The sequence below is a fragment of the Rhinopithecus bieti genome, unplaced genomic scaffold (genome assembly GCF_001698545.2).
Source record: "Rhinopithecus bieti isolate Rb0 unplaced genomic scaffold, ASM169854v2 scaffold_19459, whole genome shotgun sequence".
NCBI classification, from domain to species: Eukaryota; Metazoa; Chordata; class Mammalia; order Primates; family Cercopithecidae; genus Rhinopithecus; species Rhinopithecus bieti.
In genome coordinates this window covers 1,415,484-1,430,994 of record NW_016809864.1, presented here as the reverse complement: position 1 = coordinate 1,430,994, position 15,511 = coordinate 1,415,484, and the positions used below count along the sequence as shown (strand labels likewise).

General features: G+C 45.9%; 1 protein-coding gene across 9 annotated transcripts in view; it reads right to left on the bottom strand.

Annotated features, from left to right (window-relative positions):
* The window catches only part of CLEC16A (C-type lectin domain containing 16A), a 238,974-nt gene that overhangs the window by 57,716 nt on the left and 165,747 nt on the right, over positions 1-15,511 (bottom strand). For 8 of the 9 annotated variants that reach the window (XM_017890666.1, XM_017890669.1, XM_017890668.1 and 5 more), the window contains 3 exons: positions 6,679-6,830; positions 3,194-3,398; positions 992-1,159 (listed from right to left, as the gene is read on the bottom strand). In XM_017890666.1, coding sequence (XP_017746155.1) covers positions 992-1,159; positions 3,194-3,398; positions 6,679-6,830 — 525 coding nt within the window. Of the gene's footprint in view, positions 1-793; positions 1,160-3,193; positions 3,399-6,678; positions 6,831-15,511 lie in introns of those variants that run through there. The other variant, XM_017890673.1, reaches the window with a different exon arrangement.

Sequence of the window (15,511 nt, the reverse complement as noted above, 5' to 3'; positions counted from 1 at the left end):
ATAGTTACTTCTGAAGCAAAGTAGACTTGTTTTTCATTTGATCATCTCCTGTCTGGATTTTAAAAAATCATATGCCTACAGTATATACATATAAATAATGAATTCATCAAATCAAATAATGCAACTAAAATAAATCACGTGGAGGAACCAAGACTCGGGTTTTGAGCAGGTTCATATGGCTACGTTTTGTTCTTAAATCAATAACTGCTTTTGAAAACATTTCACAACACTTGCAACTTAAGTTTGAAGCCCTCCATGGGGAGGGGTTAAGTTGTGAATGAGAGCTTGGCCAGCGTTCTAAAGCTTTGCAATCAAAAGAAAGGCTCTCTTTCGAGGGATCGGGGTGCATACGGATTTATTTAAAGCAGACATGTCAGAACAGGAAGGGGAGAACTCGGTCTCCTGGAGAAGTGGTCCTTTCCACTCTGACAAATCAGCAATGAACTTTCCATTCAATTTTCTGTTTTGGGAGGAGGGGAGGAGGAGGGTTCGAGATGACCTTTGGCAAAAGTGAGAGGGGATGCCCTCATATGGAAGGAGTGGACAAAGAAGGCCCTGCTGTCCACAGGCCAGCTGTCCACTCCTTCTGAAGTCTCACTTCTTCAGGAGGTTGTAATCGGAACCAAACACACTCTCTCTTTCTAGTCATCTCACATGGAGAAGGAAACTACTGTCCCACAACTTCATCATTAATCATTTAAATGTTTCCAAGAAATTTCCAAGAAACTTCTTAGTCAGTTCTGAGAAGTTCTTCCACATACCCAACAAATCTCTGGAAAACCAAACCAAACACTAAAGGGAAAGTCAAGATTTATTTTGGGGGCTGGGTTTAATCTCGTGCCGCGCTTTGATAAATTCTAAGAAGCCGGTGCTGCCAGCCGACTAGGCTTCTGAGAGAGGAAGGGCAGCTCACACAGGCTCCACAGAGAGAAAGCCCTTGAACGCCCACCATGACGAACGAGCTGAGGAGCAGGGCAGGGGGCTGGCTTACCTGGCACCTTGTCCACTGACGCAAACACGGAGCGCTGCACTGTGGGGTCGCTGCTGCCCCGGCGCCCTTGGTCGTAGAAGCGGAAAGGCAGGTGCTGAGTGGAGGTGGAGGAGCCGAGTCCAAACCCCAGGACTTCAGTGGTGGGCTGGATTGGGAGGTCCAGGAGGGCTACGGTCAAACAATAGCATGGTTCACTCTGAGCATGTGGGATAGAGGGGGGTGGTGAGAATTTGTGGGGGGACACTGCAGTGGCTGTGGCCCTGCCAGGCATGTCACTTAGGAGATGCCAAGTGGGCGGCATGCAGCCTTGAGTTAGAGAGAACAGTGGAACATCCAAGATCCCACTGAGGCTCAAGGCACAAGCAGATGCCAAGAGAGGGCTTCAGGCCAAGGTTGAGACCAAGGAGAAAGGGGTAGGAGCCCGGGCTCCTCGAGTAGAATGGATGCTAGGTCAATTTCGACTTTGGATTCTCAGCTTCCATGTGGAAAGGACCCTGACAAAGGCTGTTTCAGACTGCAAGCGAGTGGGGCCGAGTCTGCCCAGAGAGTTCACACATATATGTGTGTACGTATATCTGCAGCACATGTGAAGGAGCATGTGAAAATATGTGCATGTATATGTGTAACTATGAGTAGGTGTTTATCTGTCTTAGCCACTGTCCTCCCTTCCATAAATAAATCTCCCAATATATCCATTTGGAGGGGCTTTTTAAAATCAATTTAAGAAATACCCAAGGCGTTAGTTCTAACAGCCACTTTACAGCATAATTCTCAATTTTCAAATGAAGTATTTGGCCTTCATGCCAGCTGTGAGAAATTGCTTTACATGGCGGGGGGGAGGCGGGGGTAACAACTCCCTGAAAATAAATCTTAAAAGAAAGGGCTGAATGATTTAAGTCACTTTGCACATTACAAAATGCTTCAGTAATGATTTTGTAGGCCAAGTTTCAGCTAAGTGAGAAATGAGATGGGGACGACGTGGCACGTGGGACTGTGCAAATCAGCACAGTAAATCATCGCATACGTAATGCCCAGAAACTGGCCCTCTGAGGGTTTATTTTTGAGACAGGGTCTCACTCTGTCTCCTAGGCTGGAGTGCAGTGGTGTAATCATGGCTCACTGTAACCTCTACCTCCCAGGCTCAAGTGATCCTCCCGCCACAGCCTCCCGAATAGCTGGGACTACAGGCGTGTGACACCACACCTGGCTCATTTTTGTATTTTTTTGTAGAGACAGGGTCTTGCCATGTTTCCCAGGCTGGTCTCGAACTCCTGGGCGCAAGTGAGTCACCCGCCTTGGCCTACCAAAGTGCTGAGATTACAGACATGAACCACTGTGCCTGGCCAAGGGCTTATTTTAAAGTTATCCCTTGAGAAAGCATGCCCACATCCCCAGGTGGGCTTAAAATCCTCTCAGCAGCCACCAGGATGACCACTGGTGCCTGAACTGAATGGCACTGGGTATCTTGAGAAAGACTGTTTGAAATTTTAGGAGTTGACAATGCCTTCCCCCCACGCCAAGGAGAAAGCCCTGCCTTCCTGCCCAATGAATGCATCTCTCTCATTTCTGTGCCTTTGCTTCTAAGAAATCTTGGCCTTCCTAACACTAGGCAGTGTTGGGCTTCCTCAGAAATTCACCACAAACCCCGTGAAATGTAAAATGACTTCCTTCCAAGGGTTCCAGCCTTTCACCAAGTAGGGCTGCCTCTTATAAGAACTGGGAAGGGGAAGGAAGAGGGGGTAAGCTTTAGAGTAGGAAGTTCTGCCTGTGGGTTCTGCCTGCATGACTTTGGGCAAGTCCCTGAGCCTCAGTTTCCTTCTCGGTAAAACGGGCAGAGCAGGCCCTACAGAACTTCAGAGTTATTTTCAGGATCGGAGGTGGTAGAGGAATGTCAAAGCACTTTGTTAACATATGCTTGAGAATTTCAGTGTGAAGGGCTGAGAAGAGTGGTCCCACACTGATATCTACTTACTACTGGCCTCCTGCCTGCTAGGGAGGGCTCCTCTTCTCTTCCATGCAGCCCTAGAAACTCACCAGAAATCAAACACCCAGGAAATGGGACTTCTTTGTACTCATATAAAACAATTCCTGAATCATAGGTATCTTCTTTGCTATGGGGGTTCTCAAGGTCAATGTGAGAACTACAGAAAGCCCTGCCCCGCCAAGTGTCAGAGGACGCCCTGCCAGGGTCCGGCCACTCACCAGCTATTCTCTGCATCTTCATGCGCCTTGCCTGGATGCGGCCTTTGGCCAGGCGCTGCTTGGCGATGATGCAGCGGATGTGGTCTGAGAAGATGAAGGTGGCCTGGAGGATGGGGAAGGGCTTGGAATGGGGGCTGGACGCAGGCTTGTGGATGGTGATGTTCAGGGCACGGCTGTCATCCTCCACGCCAGTCACCTGCATGTCCTGCACAGTGAGAAGCAAAGGAAAGGGCATTTGTTGGGTTTGGGAGGAGGGTGGCTAGGAGCTGTGGCATCATGAGGCATCTAGAAAGAGGTCTCCAAATTCAACTCTGCTTTTGATCTAAGATCAACAGCCTCCCAAGTCCAACAGAGTCATGGATGGGCACAAGGCAGACCAGACCCAGTGGGAGAAGACAGTGTAGGAGGAGGCACAGAGTACCCCAAAGGAGCGAATGCTGGTGGTGGTGGCTGGTGCCTGTTTTCCATGAGGACTTGGGTCAGCTCATGAATAACAGGGTACCCCATACAAGCCTCTTCAAGGGGCCACAGGAAATGCAACAGGCAAACTCTTACTTCTGAGAAGCCAGAGATAATGAACCAAAATTACTACTACCATCTGGCCTGATCTTAGATATAGTTGCTCATCTACTCCTCAATTTCTTCCTTATTTCTTCTAAGAAGGGGACATCGTTGGCAACCATTTGTATGCCTTTGAGAAACTTCTGGTCCCCAAAGGGAAAAGTTAATCCTGAGAAAAGGACAGGGACTGGGCATGGTGGCTCATGCCTGTAATTCCAGCACTTTGGGAGGCCGAGGTGGGTGGATCACAAGGTCAGAGTTCGAGACCGGCTTGGCCAACAAGGTGAAACCCAGTCTGTACTAAAAACATAAAAATTAGCCAGGCATGGTGGTGTGTGCCTGTAGTCCCAGATACTCAGGAGGCTATAAGGCAGGAGAATCGCTTGAACCAGGGAGGCAGAGGTTGTAATGAGCAGAGATCAAACCACTGCACTCCAGCCTGGGTGACAGAGCGAGACTCTGTCTCAAATTTAAAAAAAAAAGAAAAAAAGAAAGGAATAGGGAAAGTCACTGAGCAGAGATTTGAAGGAAGCTGTGTTTTGAAGGTGGAGAAGAAACGAACATGTAGCAAATTTTAAAAGACAAACCCAGTGTAAAACCTCAGAACGGATTCTGCATAGAGAATCTGCTCCCATGAAGGTTTGAGGTGATCTGATATAAAAGCCTGAGAGGGGATGAACACAAAAGTCAGAAATGTTAAAGGAGGTGGGGACAACGTTGGAAAAGGCTCACAGCGCAAGCTGGTTGTGGTTCTCAGGCATTACATTTGGCGTGGGCTCTTTGGAGACAACACCCCCATCAAAACGTGACAGTAAGGATTAGATGAGGTATTCCACATTTAAAGCAGGGAGTGTGGTATAGTAAAGACCTGACAAATAGTATCCATTGGAAGACGGCCAAAAAAAAAAAGGTTTATGTGGCTTTCATTGTCTGATGGAAGACACATATTAATTCTTTGGGGGAGGAAAACACTTGCCTGACACTAAATTCTAATGGAAATTAATCATAAGCCTAGGTAAAGCCTAGATAGATAAGCATAAGTCACTTAATGGACAATGTCTTGCATGGAGTGTTTTTTTTTTTTTTTGAGACGGAGTCTCGCTCTGTCGCCCAGGCTGGAGTGCAATGGCGCAACCTCGGCTCACCGCAAGCTCTGCCTCCCGGGTTCACGCCATTCTCCTGCCTCAGCCTCCCGAGTAGCTGGGACTACAGGTGCCCGCCACCACACCCGGCTAATTTTTTGTATTTGTAGTAGAGTCGGGGTTTCACTGTGTTAGCCAGGATGGTCTCGATCTCCTGACCTTGTGATCCGTCTACCTCGGCCTCCCAAAGTGCTGGGATTACAGGCTTGAGCCACCGCGCCCGGCCCATGGAGTATTTTCTTAAATGAAAGATTCTTCTAAAGTTGTTTCTTACATTACACTTTGTAAAAGACACTTTTACAATAGGAAGATGCTGAAGAAGAGAAGGTTAGGGAAGAGGCTGTAACAGCAGCTTCAAGTATGTGGGTGGTTCTCGCAGAGAGCAGGACACAGACAGCAGGTCAGGCTGTGGCGAGGCAGAGATGGGGCAGCCTGAGCAAGGCCCTTCCAGAAACCAGGGCTGGCTGGCAAAGAAATGGACTGCCTTGAAGTAGGGCAAAGCTCAGACATGAAGTGTTGGCTGGACATCCAGGGACAAACGGTATGGCAGAGGGGTGAGCTGGGAGGCTGCTTTCAACCCTTCTGATTCTTTGCTTTATTCACTCAAAGAGCTGGTACTAGTCATCTATCACGTGGACAAACTTTTTTTTTTTTTTTTAGACAGGGTCTCACTGTGCCACCCAGGCTGGAGTGTAGTGGCGCGATCTCAGCTCACTGCAACCTCTGCCTCCTGGGTTCAAGCGATTCTCGTGCCTCAGCCTCCTGGGTAGCTAGGATTACAGGTGCCTGCCACCATGCCTAGTTAATTTTTGTATTTTTAGTAGAGACAGGGTTTTACCATGTTGGCCAGGCTGGTCTCGAACTCCTGACCTCAAGTGATCCACCTGCCTTGGCCTCCCAAAGTGCTGGGATTACAGACACGAGCCACCACGCCTGGCCCACACTGGCAAACATTAAAAACAAAAAACAAACAAACAAAAAAACCCCAAAACCCAAGCCCCAGCTTGGTACTTGGCAAGTTAGAGCCTAGCTCTGCTGGACTGACGTTGAGCGGAAGGGAATTCTCAAAAATGCCAGTGGCAACAATCATTTTAGAGTGGTATTTGGCAGTGTCTACTAACACTTAAAATTAGTACACCCCAGCTTCTTGGTATCTGCCTAGGGAAATCTTGCCCAAATGCATAAAGGAGTGAGAGTGATTCCGTTCATGGCAGTACCGTCTGGAAAGGCAGAAAACTGGAAATAGTCGACAGGGTATGGGTTAAACATGCCTTGCTGTAGTCACACAGCAGTGAAAAAGAATACCAGGAGGTCTGCGTGTACTAATGTAGCTGGCTCTCCAAGACATACTATTGAATGAAAAAAGCAAAGTTTAGAACATATTCAATGTGATATCATAAAAAACACGCACATACACTCTCAAGTATATGTATATAATTTTAAAAAATAGTACATGTAGTTACATTTATATATGCCTTTGGCAGAAAAACAGATCTGGAAAGGTCACACTGATAATAAAGGTTATCTCCTGTGGAGGGGAGGTGTAAGAATTGAGGGTTTTGGTCAGAAAGGACCTTGCTCTATATATGAGCATTTATGTGATATTTTAGCTTTTTTTTGGGTGACAATTTGTTCACATATACCTTGTATAATATCATTAGAAATTAATGATAAAGATGATAATTGTGTGTGTGTGTATGTGTGTGTGTGTGTGTGTGTGTGTGTGTGTGTGTGTGTTTGTAGCCAACTGAGAAGAGATTCCAGAGCTCCTGGCCATCTTACCTGCAATAGGCCTGCAAACTTGACCACTCCCCAGCCAAGCCTGGACACATCAGGCTCCACCAAACTCATCTGGTAAATATCCACAGCCAGGAATCGCTGGACCATGCCGCCGTCCTTGGTGATCACTGTACATGCAATCAAGTCGCTGTTATCTGGGAGGAGGAAGGTGAGAAGAGAATGAGGCACAGTCTGGCTGCCCGGGGTGATAGAGACACCAAAGCTGACTCTCATTCTACCAGGAGCAGAGCTCAGTGGTTAGAGCCCAGGCCTAGAGTCACACAGACCTAGGTCTGAGTCCCTTCTCTGCCAGTTATGCTGGGAAAGTTTCTTTGTCTCTCTGGACCTCAGATTCCTCATCTGGATAATAAAGATAATGCTCACTCCCTCAAACTGCTACTAGTAAGGACTGACATAAAGCATATAAAGTACATAAAGCATCTGTCCATTGCTTACTGCATGTTAGGTGCTCAAACCGTAGCTTAAAAACAACCAGCATGGCTGGGTGCAGTGGCTCATGCCTGCAATCCCAGCACTTTGGGAGGCCAAGGCAGGTGGATCACCGGAGGTGAGGAGTTCGAGACCAGACTGGCCAACGTGGTGAAATCCCATCTCTACTAAAACTACGTAAGATTAGCTGGCTGTGGTGGAAGGCACCTGTAATCCCAGCTACTTGGGAGGCTGAGGCAGAAGAATTGCTTAAACCTGGGAGGTGGAGGTTGCAGTGAGCCGACATTGCACTCCTGCACTCCAGCCTGGGCAATAAGAGCAAAACTCCGTCTCAAAAAACCAAACCAAACCAAAACATCAACAAAACAATCAGCAGCCCAAGAAAGAAACTGAAGATGACACAAATGGAGACACATCCAACGCTCACGAATCAGAAGAAATGATATCGTTAAAGTGACCACGCTACCCAAGGCGATCTACACATTCAATGCAAATTCCTATCAGAATACCAACTTTTTCACAGTATTAGAAAAAAATCCTAAAATTCATATGGTACCAAAATGAGCCTAAATAGCCAAAGCAAACCTGAGCAAAAAGAGCAAAGCTAGGCCAGGTGTGGTGGCTCACACCTGTAATTCCAGTACTTTGGGAGTCCAAGGAGGGAGGATCGCTTGAGCTCAGGAGCTGGAGACTAGCCTGGGCAACATGGCAAAACCCCACCTCTACAAAAAATGCAAAAAATTTGTTGAGTGTGGTGGCCCACACCTGTAGTCTCAGCCACTCAGGAGGCTCAGGTGAGAGGATGGCTTCAGCCCAGTGGGGTTCAAGGCTGCAATGAGCCATGATCACGCCATTGCACTCCAGCCTGTGTGACAGAGACTTGGTTTCAAAACACACAAAAAAAGAGCAAAGCTGGAAGCGTCACACTACCTGACTTCAAATTACAAGGCTCTAATAACCAACACAGCATGGTACTGGTATAAAAGCAGATATACAGGCTGGGTGCTATGGCTGTAATTCCAGCACTCTAGGAGGCCGAGGTGGGTAGATCACTTGAGGTCAGGACTTTAAAGGCCAACCTGGCCAACATGGTGAAACACTGTCTCTACCAAAAACTAAAAAAAATCAGCTGAGCGTGGTGGTGTGTGCCTGTAGTCCCAGCTACCCAGGAGGCTGAGGTGGAGAATCGCTTGAACCTGAGAGGCAAAGTTGCAGTGAGCCAAGATCGCACCACAGCACTTCAGCCTGGGTGACAGAATGAGACCCTGTCTCAAAAAATAACAAAAAGAAAAACACATGGACCAACAGAACAGAATGGAGAGCCCAGAAATAAAGTCACATATTTACAGTCAAGTGATCTTCAACAAAACTGGTAAGAACATACGCTGGGGAAAGAACGCCATCTTCAGTAAATGGCGCTGGGAAAATTGGATGATCATATGCCGAAGAATGAAACTGGACCCCTCTTTCTTGCTGTATACAAAACCAACTCAAGATGGATTAAAGACTTAAATGTAAGGCCCAGAACTACAAAAATTCTAGAAGAAAATCTAGGTGAAAACTCTCTGGACATTGGTCTATGCAAAAAATGTATGACTAAGACCTCAAAAGCACAGGCAACAAAGCCAAAAATAGACAAATGGAACTTACTTAAACCAAGAACCTCAGTAACATTTCTGTGCTTCTTTAAAGACTGATGGCAGTTTATACTTGTGATGGTTAAACTGAGTTCACCTAATTAAGTAAATGGTTAAACTGAGTTCACCTACTTAATAAAGACAGTAAAGCAAGAGTCCCCTGAGCCACGAAAGAATCACCAAGCCCTCAACTCAGCATATGACAATTTAGAGCCAAGCCCTGCACTGTTGTATGTGGCTGTGCATTGGATGTGTATGGCACTTGGCCCTTCAGAACCAGTTTTCCCATTTGTAAAATGAGAATTATGTCCCTTATCTTGAATTGGTTGGTGCGTCAAATGAGAAAAGGCGGGAAAAGCATGGGGTCTTGTGCATAGGAGTCCTGTGCATATACTAGGTTCCTTCTCTTACTTGAAAGTTATCCCTAGCTGGGTGTGGTGGCTCGTGCCTGTAATCCCAGCACTTTGGGAGGCTGAGGTGGGACGACTGCTTGAGCCCAGGAGTTCAAGACCAGCCTGGGCAACATAGTGAGACCCTGTCTCTACAAAAAGCAGAAAAAAAATTAGCCTCTCAGCTACTTAGGAGGCTGATGTGAGAGGATTGCTTGAGCCAAGGAGGTAGAGGCTGCAGTGAGCCATGAATGTACCACTGTACTCCAGCCTAGGTGACAAGAGCGAGACCCTGTCTAAAAAAAAAAAAGAAAGAAAAAGAAAGTTATCCCCAAATTTAATGTCTGATTTAATGCCTACCCTTGACTTGGAAATCACCAGAGTAACATAGGACCATTAGATCTACAGTCTACTGGTGTATGTAATCCTCTGCCACTTACGTTTTAAATGAGAGAGCTCAGTCCGGAAACAACCTAAATGTCCCCAAACAGGAGAACTATTTGAGTACATTTTTTTTCCCCACCAGATGCAAAATTATACACCCATTTAAAAATTGTTTAACCAAACTGTGGACAGTGGTTCCCCATGAGGAGCGAGGTAAGAACTGGGGGTAGGAGTGTGTATGCGGGAGAAGTATTAAGGGCAGAACTTTCATTTTTGTTCTACGTTCTACTCTACTGTTTAAAATTATTTTAAAATGAGAAAAGTATTCAAGACATACTTTTGAAACACATATAATAAGCCCAAGTTAAAAATCATGTTTTACAAATAATTGCAATGACTGTGGAAAATATAATTTTAAATGAAAGAGGATAAAAATGTTATTACCATGAGTTTGTTTAAAAAAAAAAAAGTATCCCTACAAAGAAACACTAGTACAGAGAAAATGTGCCAAAACATTAACAAGTCTCTGATGAGAAGAGGGTAGGTGAGATGTTTTGTTGTTTCTTAACAGTTTTATTAAACTATAATTTACATACCATAAACTTCCCCTATTTTAAGTATACAGTTTGAGGTTTAGTAATTTTTTCTTTTTCTGAGCATAGTACCCAATAGTTTTTCAACCCTTGTCACCCCCCCCGCCTTTGGCAGTACACAGTGTCTCCTACTGCCATCTTCATGTCCATGAGTATCCAATGTTTCACTCCCACTTATAAGTGAGAACATGTGGTATTTGGTCTTCTGTTCCCACATTAATTCGCTTAGGCTGCCAGCTGCATCCAAGTTGCTGCAAAGGACATGATTTTGTTCTTTTTTACGGCTGTGTAGTATTCCATAGTGTATATGTACTACATTTTCTTCATCGAGTGCACCAGTGATGGGCACCTGGGTTGACTCCATGAGTTCACTATTTTGGATAGTGCTGAGTTTTAGTACATTTACAGCTATGCATTACTGCATCCCAGTTGTGGAACACTTCCATCACCCCAAAAGGTTCTGTTGGGAGCACTTTAACCAGATATTTGGCTCAACTTTATTGGTGGAGGAGAAGGGTAACATGGATGATATCAATTCTGGCCAAAACACGCAATAACAAACTTGGGCTCATGCATTCTCCAAGGACTTCCCCCCTCTCCTTTTTTAGTTTTCATCCTGATCTAAAAGCACAGATTTTTAATTTAGATAAACTTCTCTTTCCTTTTTCGGGTACCCCCAGCAACATACGCCTCTGTTCAATCCTCCAACAGTGTAAACTGTCTGAGATTCTGGTTTCATCTGGATGTCACCCAGTTGCCTCTTGGTCTTTACAGGCCTCGTGTTTCCCTCTATTCTCTCTAGCACATGACCCCTGAAGTCAGCCAGGTGCCCCCATAGCAAATCCCAGCACCGGATAGGCTTTATTGAATTTGTACCTTTTTTTTTTTTTTTTTTTAGACAGTCTCGCTCTGTTGCATAGGCTGGAGTGCAGTGGCACGATCTCAGCTCACTGCAACCTCTGCCTCCCAGGTTCAAGTGATTCTCCTGCCTCAGCCTCCCTAGTAGCTAGGATTATAGGCACACACCACCACCCCTGGCTATTTTTTTATGTTTTTTATTTTTAGTAGAGACAGGGTTTCACCATGTTGGCCAGGCTAGTCTCGAACTCCTGGCCTCAAGTGATCTGCCTGCCTTGGCCTCCCAAAATGCTGGGATTACAGGCATGCGCTACCACATCTGGCCCAGTTGTACTTTCTTATTATCTATAGCAAGAATCTTCTTTCCTTTCCCAACAGTCCAGTCAGGTATTTGAAAATATTTTTTAAAAAATATATTTTAGGGCTGGGCACAGTGGCTCATGCCTGTAATCTCAGCACTGTGGGAGGCCAAGGTGGAAGGACTGCTTGAGCCCAAGAGTTCATCCTGAGCAACACAGTGAGACCCTGTCTCTAAAAAAAATTAAAATAAAATGTGTGTTTTAATATATTATGAAATGTATTATATTAACATAAAATGTATAATAATATGTATATCTTAGGATAAATTTTTAGTTCCATATTGGATGACCCTCTAGATGACTAGTCTTCTACATTATTAAAAAAGGAAGTCATCATATTCATTCTTACAAACATTTTCTTTGTGGTAGTGTAGGGTTCGTTTTCTTTACTCAATACTTAAAACAGGCCAGGGCCGGTGGCTCATGCCTATACTCCTAGCAATTTTGAAGGCTGAGATGGGTGGATCACTTGAGCCCAGGAGTTCCACACCAGCCTGTGCAACATGGCAAAACCTCATCTCTACTAAAAGTAGAAAAATTAGCTGGCTGTAGTGGCATGTGCCTATAGTCCCAGCTACTCAGGAGGCTGAGGCAGGAGGATCACTTGAGCCCAGGGAGGTTGAAGCTATAGACAGCCGTGATCACACCACTGCACTCCAGTCTGCGCGACAGTGATGAGCCCTGACTCAAAACAAACAAACAAAACTTAAAGCATTTTCTCAACGGAAATCTTTTAAAATTGCTCTTTAAAATAGAACAAAACAATAAACATGTTCTTTCCTTTCTCCTTCTGTCCTCCTTCCCCTCCTCTCCTTTCCCTTTCCTCACTCTACACAGGACAACTTGACTACTTTCTGTTTCCACATTCACAAGAGAAGTGCATCTGAGAGTCTGATCTGGGAAAACGGACACAGTCATAGGTGTCAGTGTCAGTGGGGCTTGTCCCAGGCAGTGCGACTCCCTCATAGATAGAGCCTGGCTGCCTGAGGGGCTTCAGCGGAAGAAAGACTTGCCACCTCCACCACAAACAACAAAAAAGGAAGGATAAAACCCCAGAACAGAACAGCTTTCAGAAATGTAACTGAGACATCAAAGCCCTGTGACAACACAGTGAGAGATTTCATAAGAAAACTAAAATGCGGCCATAGCAGTGAGACAGGAAGGATCCCAGGGAGGGAGCCTCTCGCTTTTCACAGGCTGTGGGGCAGTTAAAGAGAAATGAAGTGGCTTCTACGGATTACAAGTGAACGCCATTCCCAAGGGAGATCAAGGAAATGCTGGTGATCACCATTTTTGGGTGACTCCTTTGTGGTCCCCTCAGGTATCATTTTAGGGAACTCTTGTATCCTGCCCCAGTCTTCGACTGCTCCACACCCTGGCTGTGGAGCCCCGGGGGACACGGGCTAGTCACCGTGGGACTGCCATGGGGTCTTAGGTCGAGGATAAATCCAGGAGAGAATTGCTGAATGGAATCCAACTCGGCCCACCCTCTAAAGCCTCTGCCTGCAGCCTTCATGTGTACGTTTTGGCAGCCGGCAGGAGTATGCTGAGTGCTAAGGTACCATGGGAAGGACTTGGTGGCAGGCGGCTCTGTCGTGGTATGTGGCAGCCTCCCTGCCTGACACTCAGGAGTGGCCATGGCAAGGAGAGGTCAGTGCAGGTGATAGGTGACATGAGGCTTCCTGATCATCCATCCACCATCCCCGGATCTCACTGCCCATCGAATCTCCAATTCTACGGGTGTGGGGCTTAGGATTCTATTAAGAAAATTATCAGAAGACAATGATCAGATCAATCATCCATGTGATTTAAGAGGCAAAAGATACACTAGTAAATGTGAAGGATTTGCATAGGCCATTCACAGACGAGGGGAAGGGGGCAGCCAGGAATGGGGACTGCCAATAAACACACACACACACACACACACACACACACACAGCCATCCTTGTGGGAAACCTTGAAACAAATCAAAACAAAATACCATCTTCTGTCCATAGGATTGACAAGAATAAACATGTCTGATAACGTCAGGTATAATGAGGTTGCAGAGAAACTGGCATTTCTCAAAAGCTGCTAGTGGGAGAATAAATTAGCATAGCTGTTTTGAAGGACAAATTAGCATTATTTATTAAAACCGAAAGTTTCACATTCTATGACCTAGCAATTGGTATGTTCCCAAGAAAAACACTCACACGTGTGGGCCAAGAGACTGTGAAGACTCAATTTTCCAGCAAGGGAAAGCCTAACTAAAATGTGTTTATTCCTTCTGTGTAACACCAAGGAGCAACGACATGGAATGAATTCGCTCTCCAGAGAGTTCAAAAGAGCCAAGTCTCAAGAACATACTGATGAGTAGAAAAAGAAGCTCCAAGGTGATTTTAGTTTTTTTTTTTCTTTCTGTTTTTTCTTTGAGACAGGGTCTCACTCTGTCACCCAGGCTGGAGTACAGGGGCACGATCACGGCTTACTGCAGCCTCGGCCTCCCAGGCTTGAGTGATCCTCTCACCTCAGCCTCCCCAGCTACTGGGACTAAAGGCACGTGCCATCCATGCCCAGCTAATTTTTTATTTTTTGTAGAGATGGGGTTGTGCCATGTTGCCCAGGCTGGTCTCGAACTCATGGCTCAAGGGATCCTCCCACTTCAGCCTCCCAAAGTGCTGGAATTACAGGCCGATTTTAGTTTCTACACACTGCTCTGATTTTCCAAAGGGAAAATAGGTATGTTATTTGCACACTTAAAATTGAATAAAGAAATAAGTGAGTCTCTTTCCACAGTTTTACACAAAGGGACTCAGGTCTTTATGAGGCCTAGCCAAGGGTGGGGAGCAGCACTAGGCCAAGCTGCTGGCCAGCTGGGCTCTGCCTGATCATGCAGAGGATAGACAATCACTGAGAACCAGGTGATGGCGGGAAGCCAAGAGCTCTCTGACAGCACTCTTGGGACATAGCTGTGGATGTTTCCAAAGTGTGAGTTCTTCTCACAGTCAGACCTGTGAGTTCCAGAGCTCTGGTGTCCAGCTCAGCTCACATGTGCAGGTGCATAGTCTAGTGCCCACTGGGGCCAGGCTCTGTACTAGGCACTAAGTACCCATACTAAGAATGAGGCTTGGCCCCCCACCTCGAGGAGTTCAGGGCCCAGGTGGGAGGCTAAAGACCATGAAAGGCCATGCAGATCAAGCCTCCATTCTGGGAAGGAACCACACCCCACAGGCAAAAGGTAGGATGGCAGATGTCTCCACCGTCCCTAGGACCCTGAAGGTATAACATGCCTCCTAGCAGAACCTTGTTCTAAGGAAAGGTGACATGGCCCTCCTACTTCCAGGTATTACCTTTTATTTTTCTTTGGGGAGGGGAGAAAATTTCCTGCATGCCGTATGTATGTATGTATGTATGTACGTATGGATGTATGTATGTACTGATTGAGATAGGTCTGTCACCCAGGCTGGACTGCAATGGTGCAATCATAGCTTATTGCAGCCTCAAACTCCTGCACCCAAGCAATCCTTCTGACTCAGCCTTCCAAGTAGCTAGGACTACAGGTGTGCCATCATGCCCGGGTAATCTTTTTTTTGTAGAGATAAGGTATTGCTATGTTCTCCGGCCTGGTCTCCAACTCCCGGTCTCAAGCGGTCCTCCTGCCTTGGCCTCCCAAAGTGCTGGGATTACAGGTGTGAGCCATCACACCTGACCCATTCTATTTTATTTGAAAATATTAAACTTATCAACCACTTTCACTAGATAATACATTCCTAGGTTCCCATTTTAAAAGGTATAAAACCTTTTTACAGAGGATAATTAGGGTCTCCTGTCCCCCTCTGCAGAGGCAACCACTGCACGGACTCTTATTATCTGTCCACTATGCATTTTCAAGTACTCAGGTGGCTATGTTCTCCTCTCCATTTCCTTTCTTAAATGGTGGCATGCCACCCACACTGCCTGCATTGTGCTTTTGACACTTTCTGATGGCACATCGGCACTGAGACACTCCTTGTGATTTTTCATAGCTGCATTCTCTCCCACGGTAGGGAGAACGCTACATCATTTAACAGCTCTCCAACTGGCGGACATTCAGAGAGTTTAGAAGTTTTTGCTACAACATTCAAAGGAACATTCTTATTCGTACGCACATGCGAGAGTAAATTCATGGCAGCAAATGAGAGCTTATG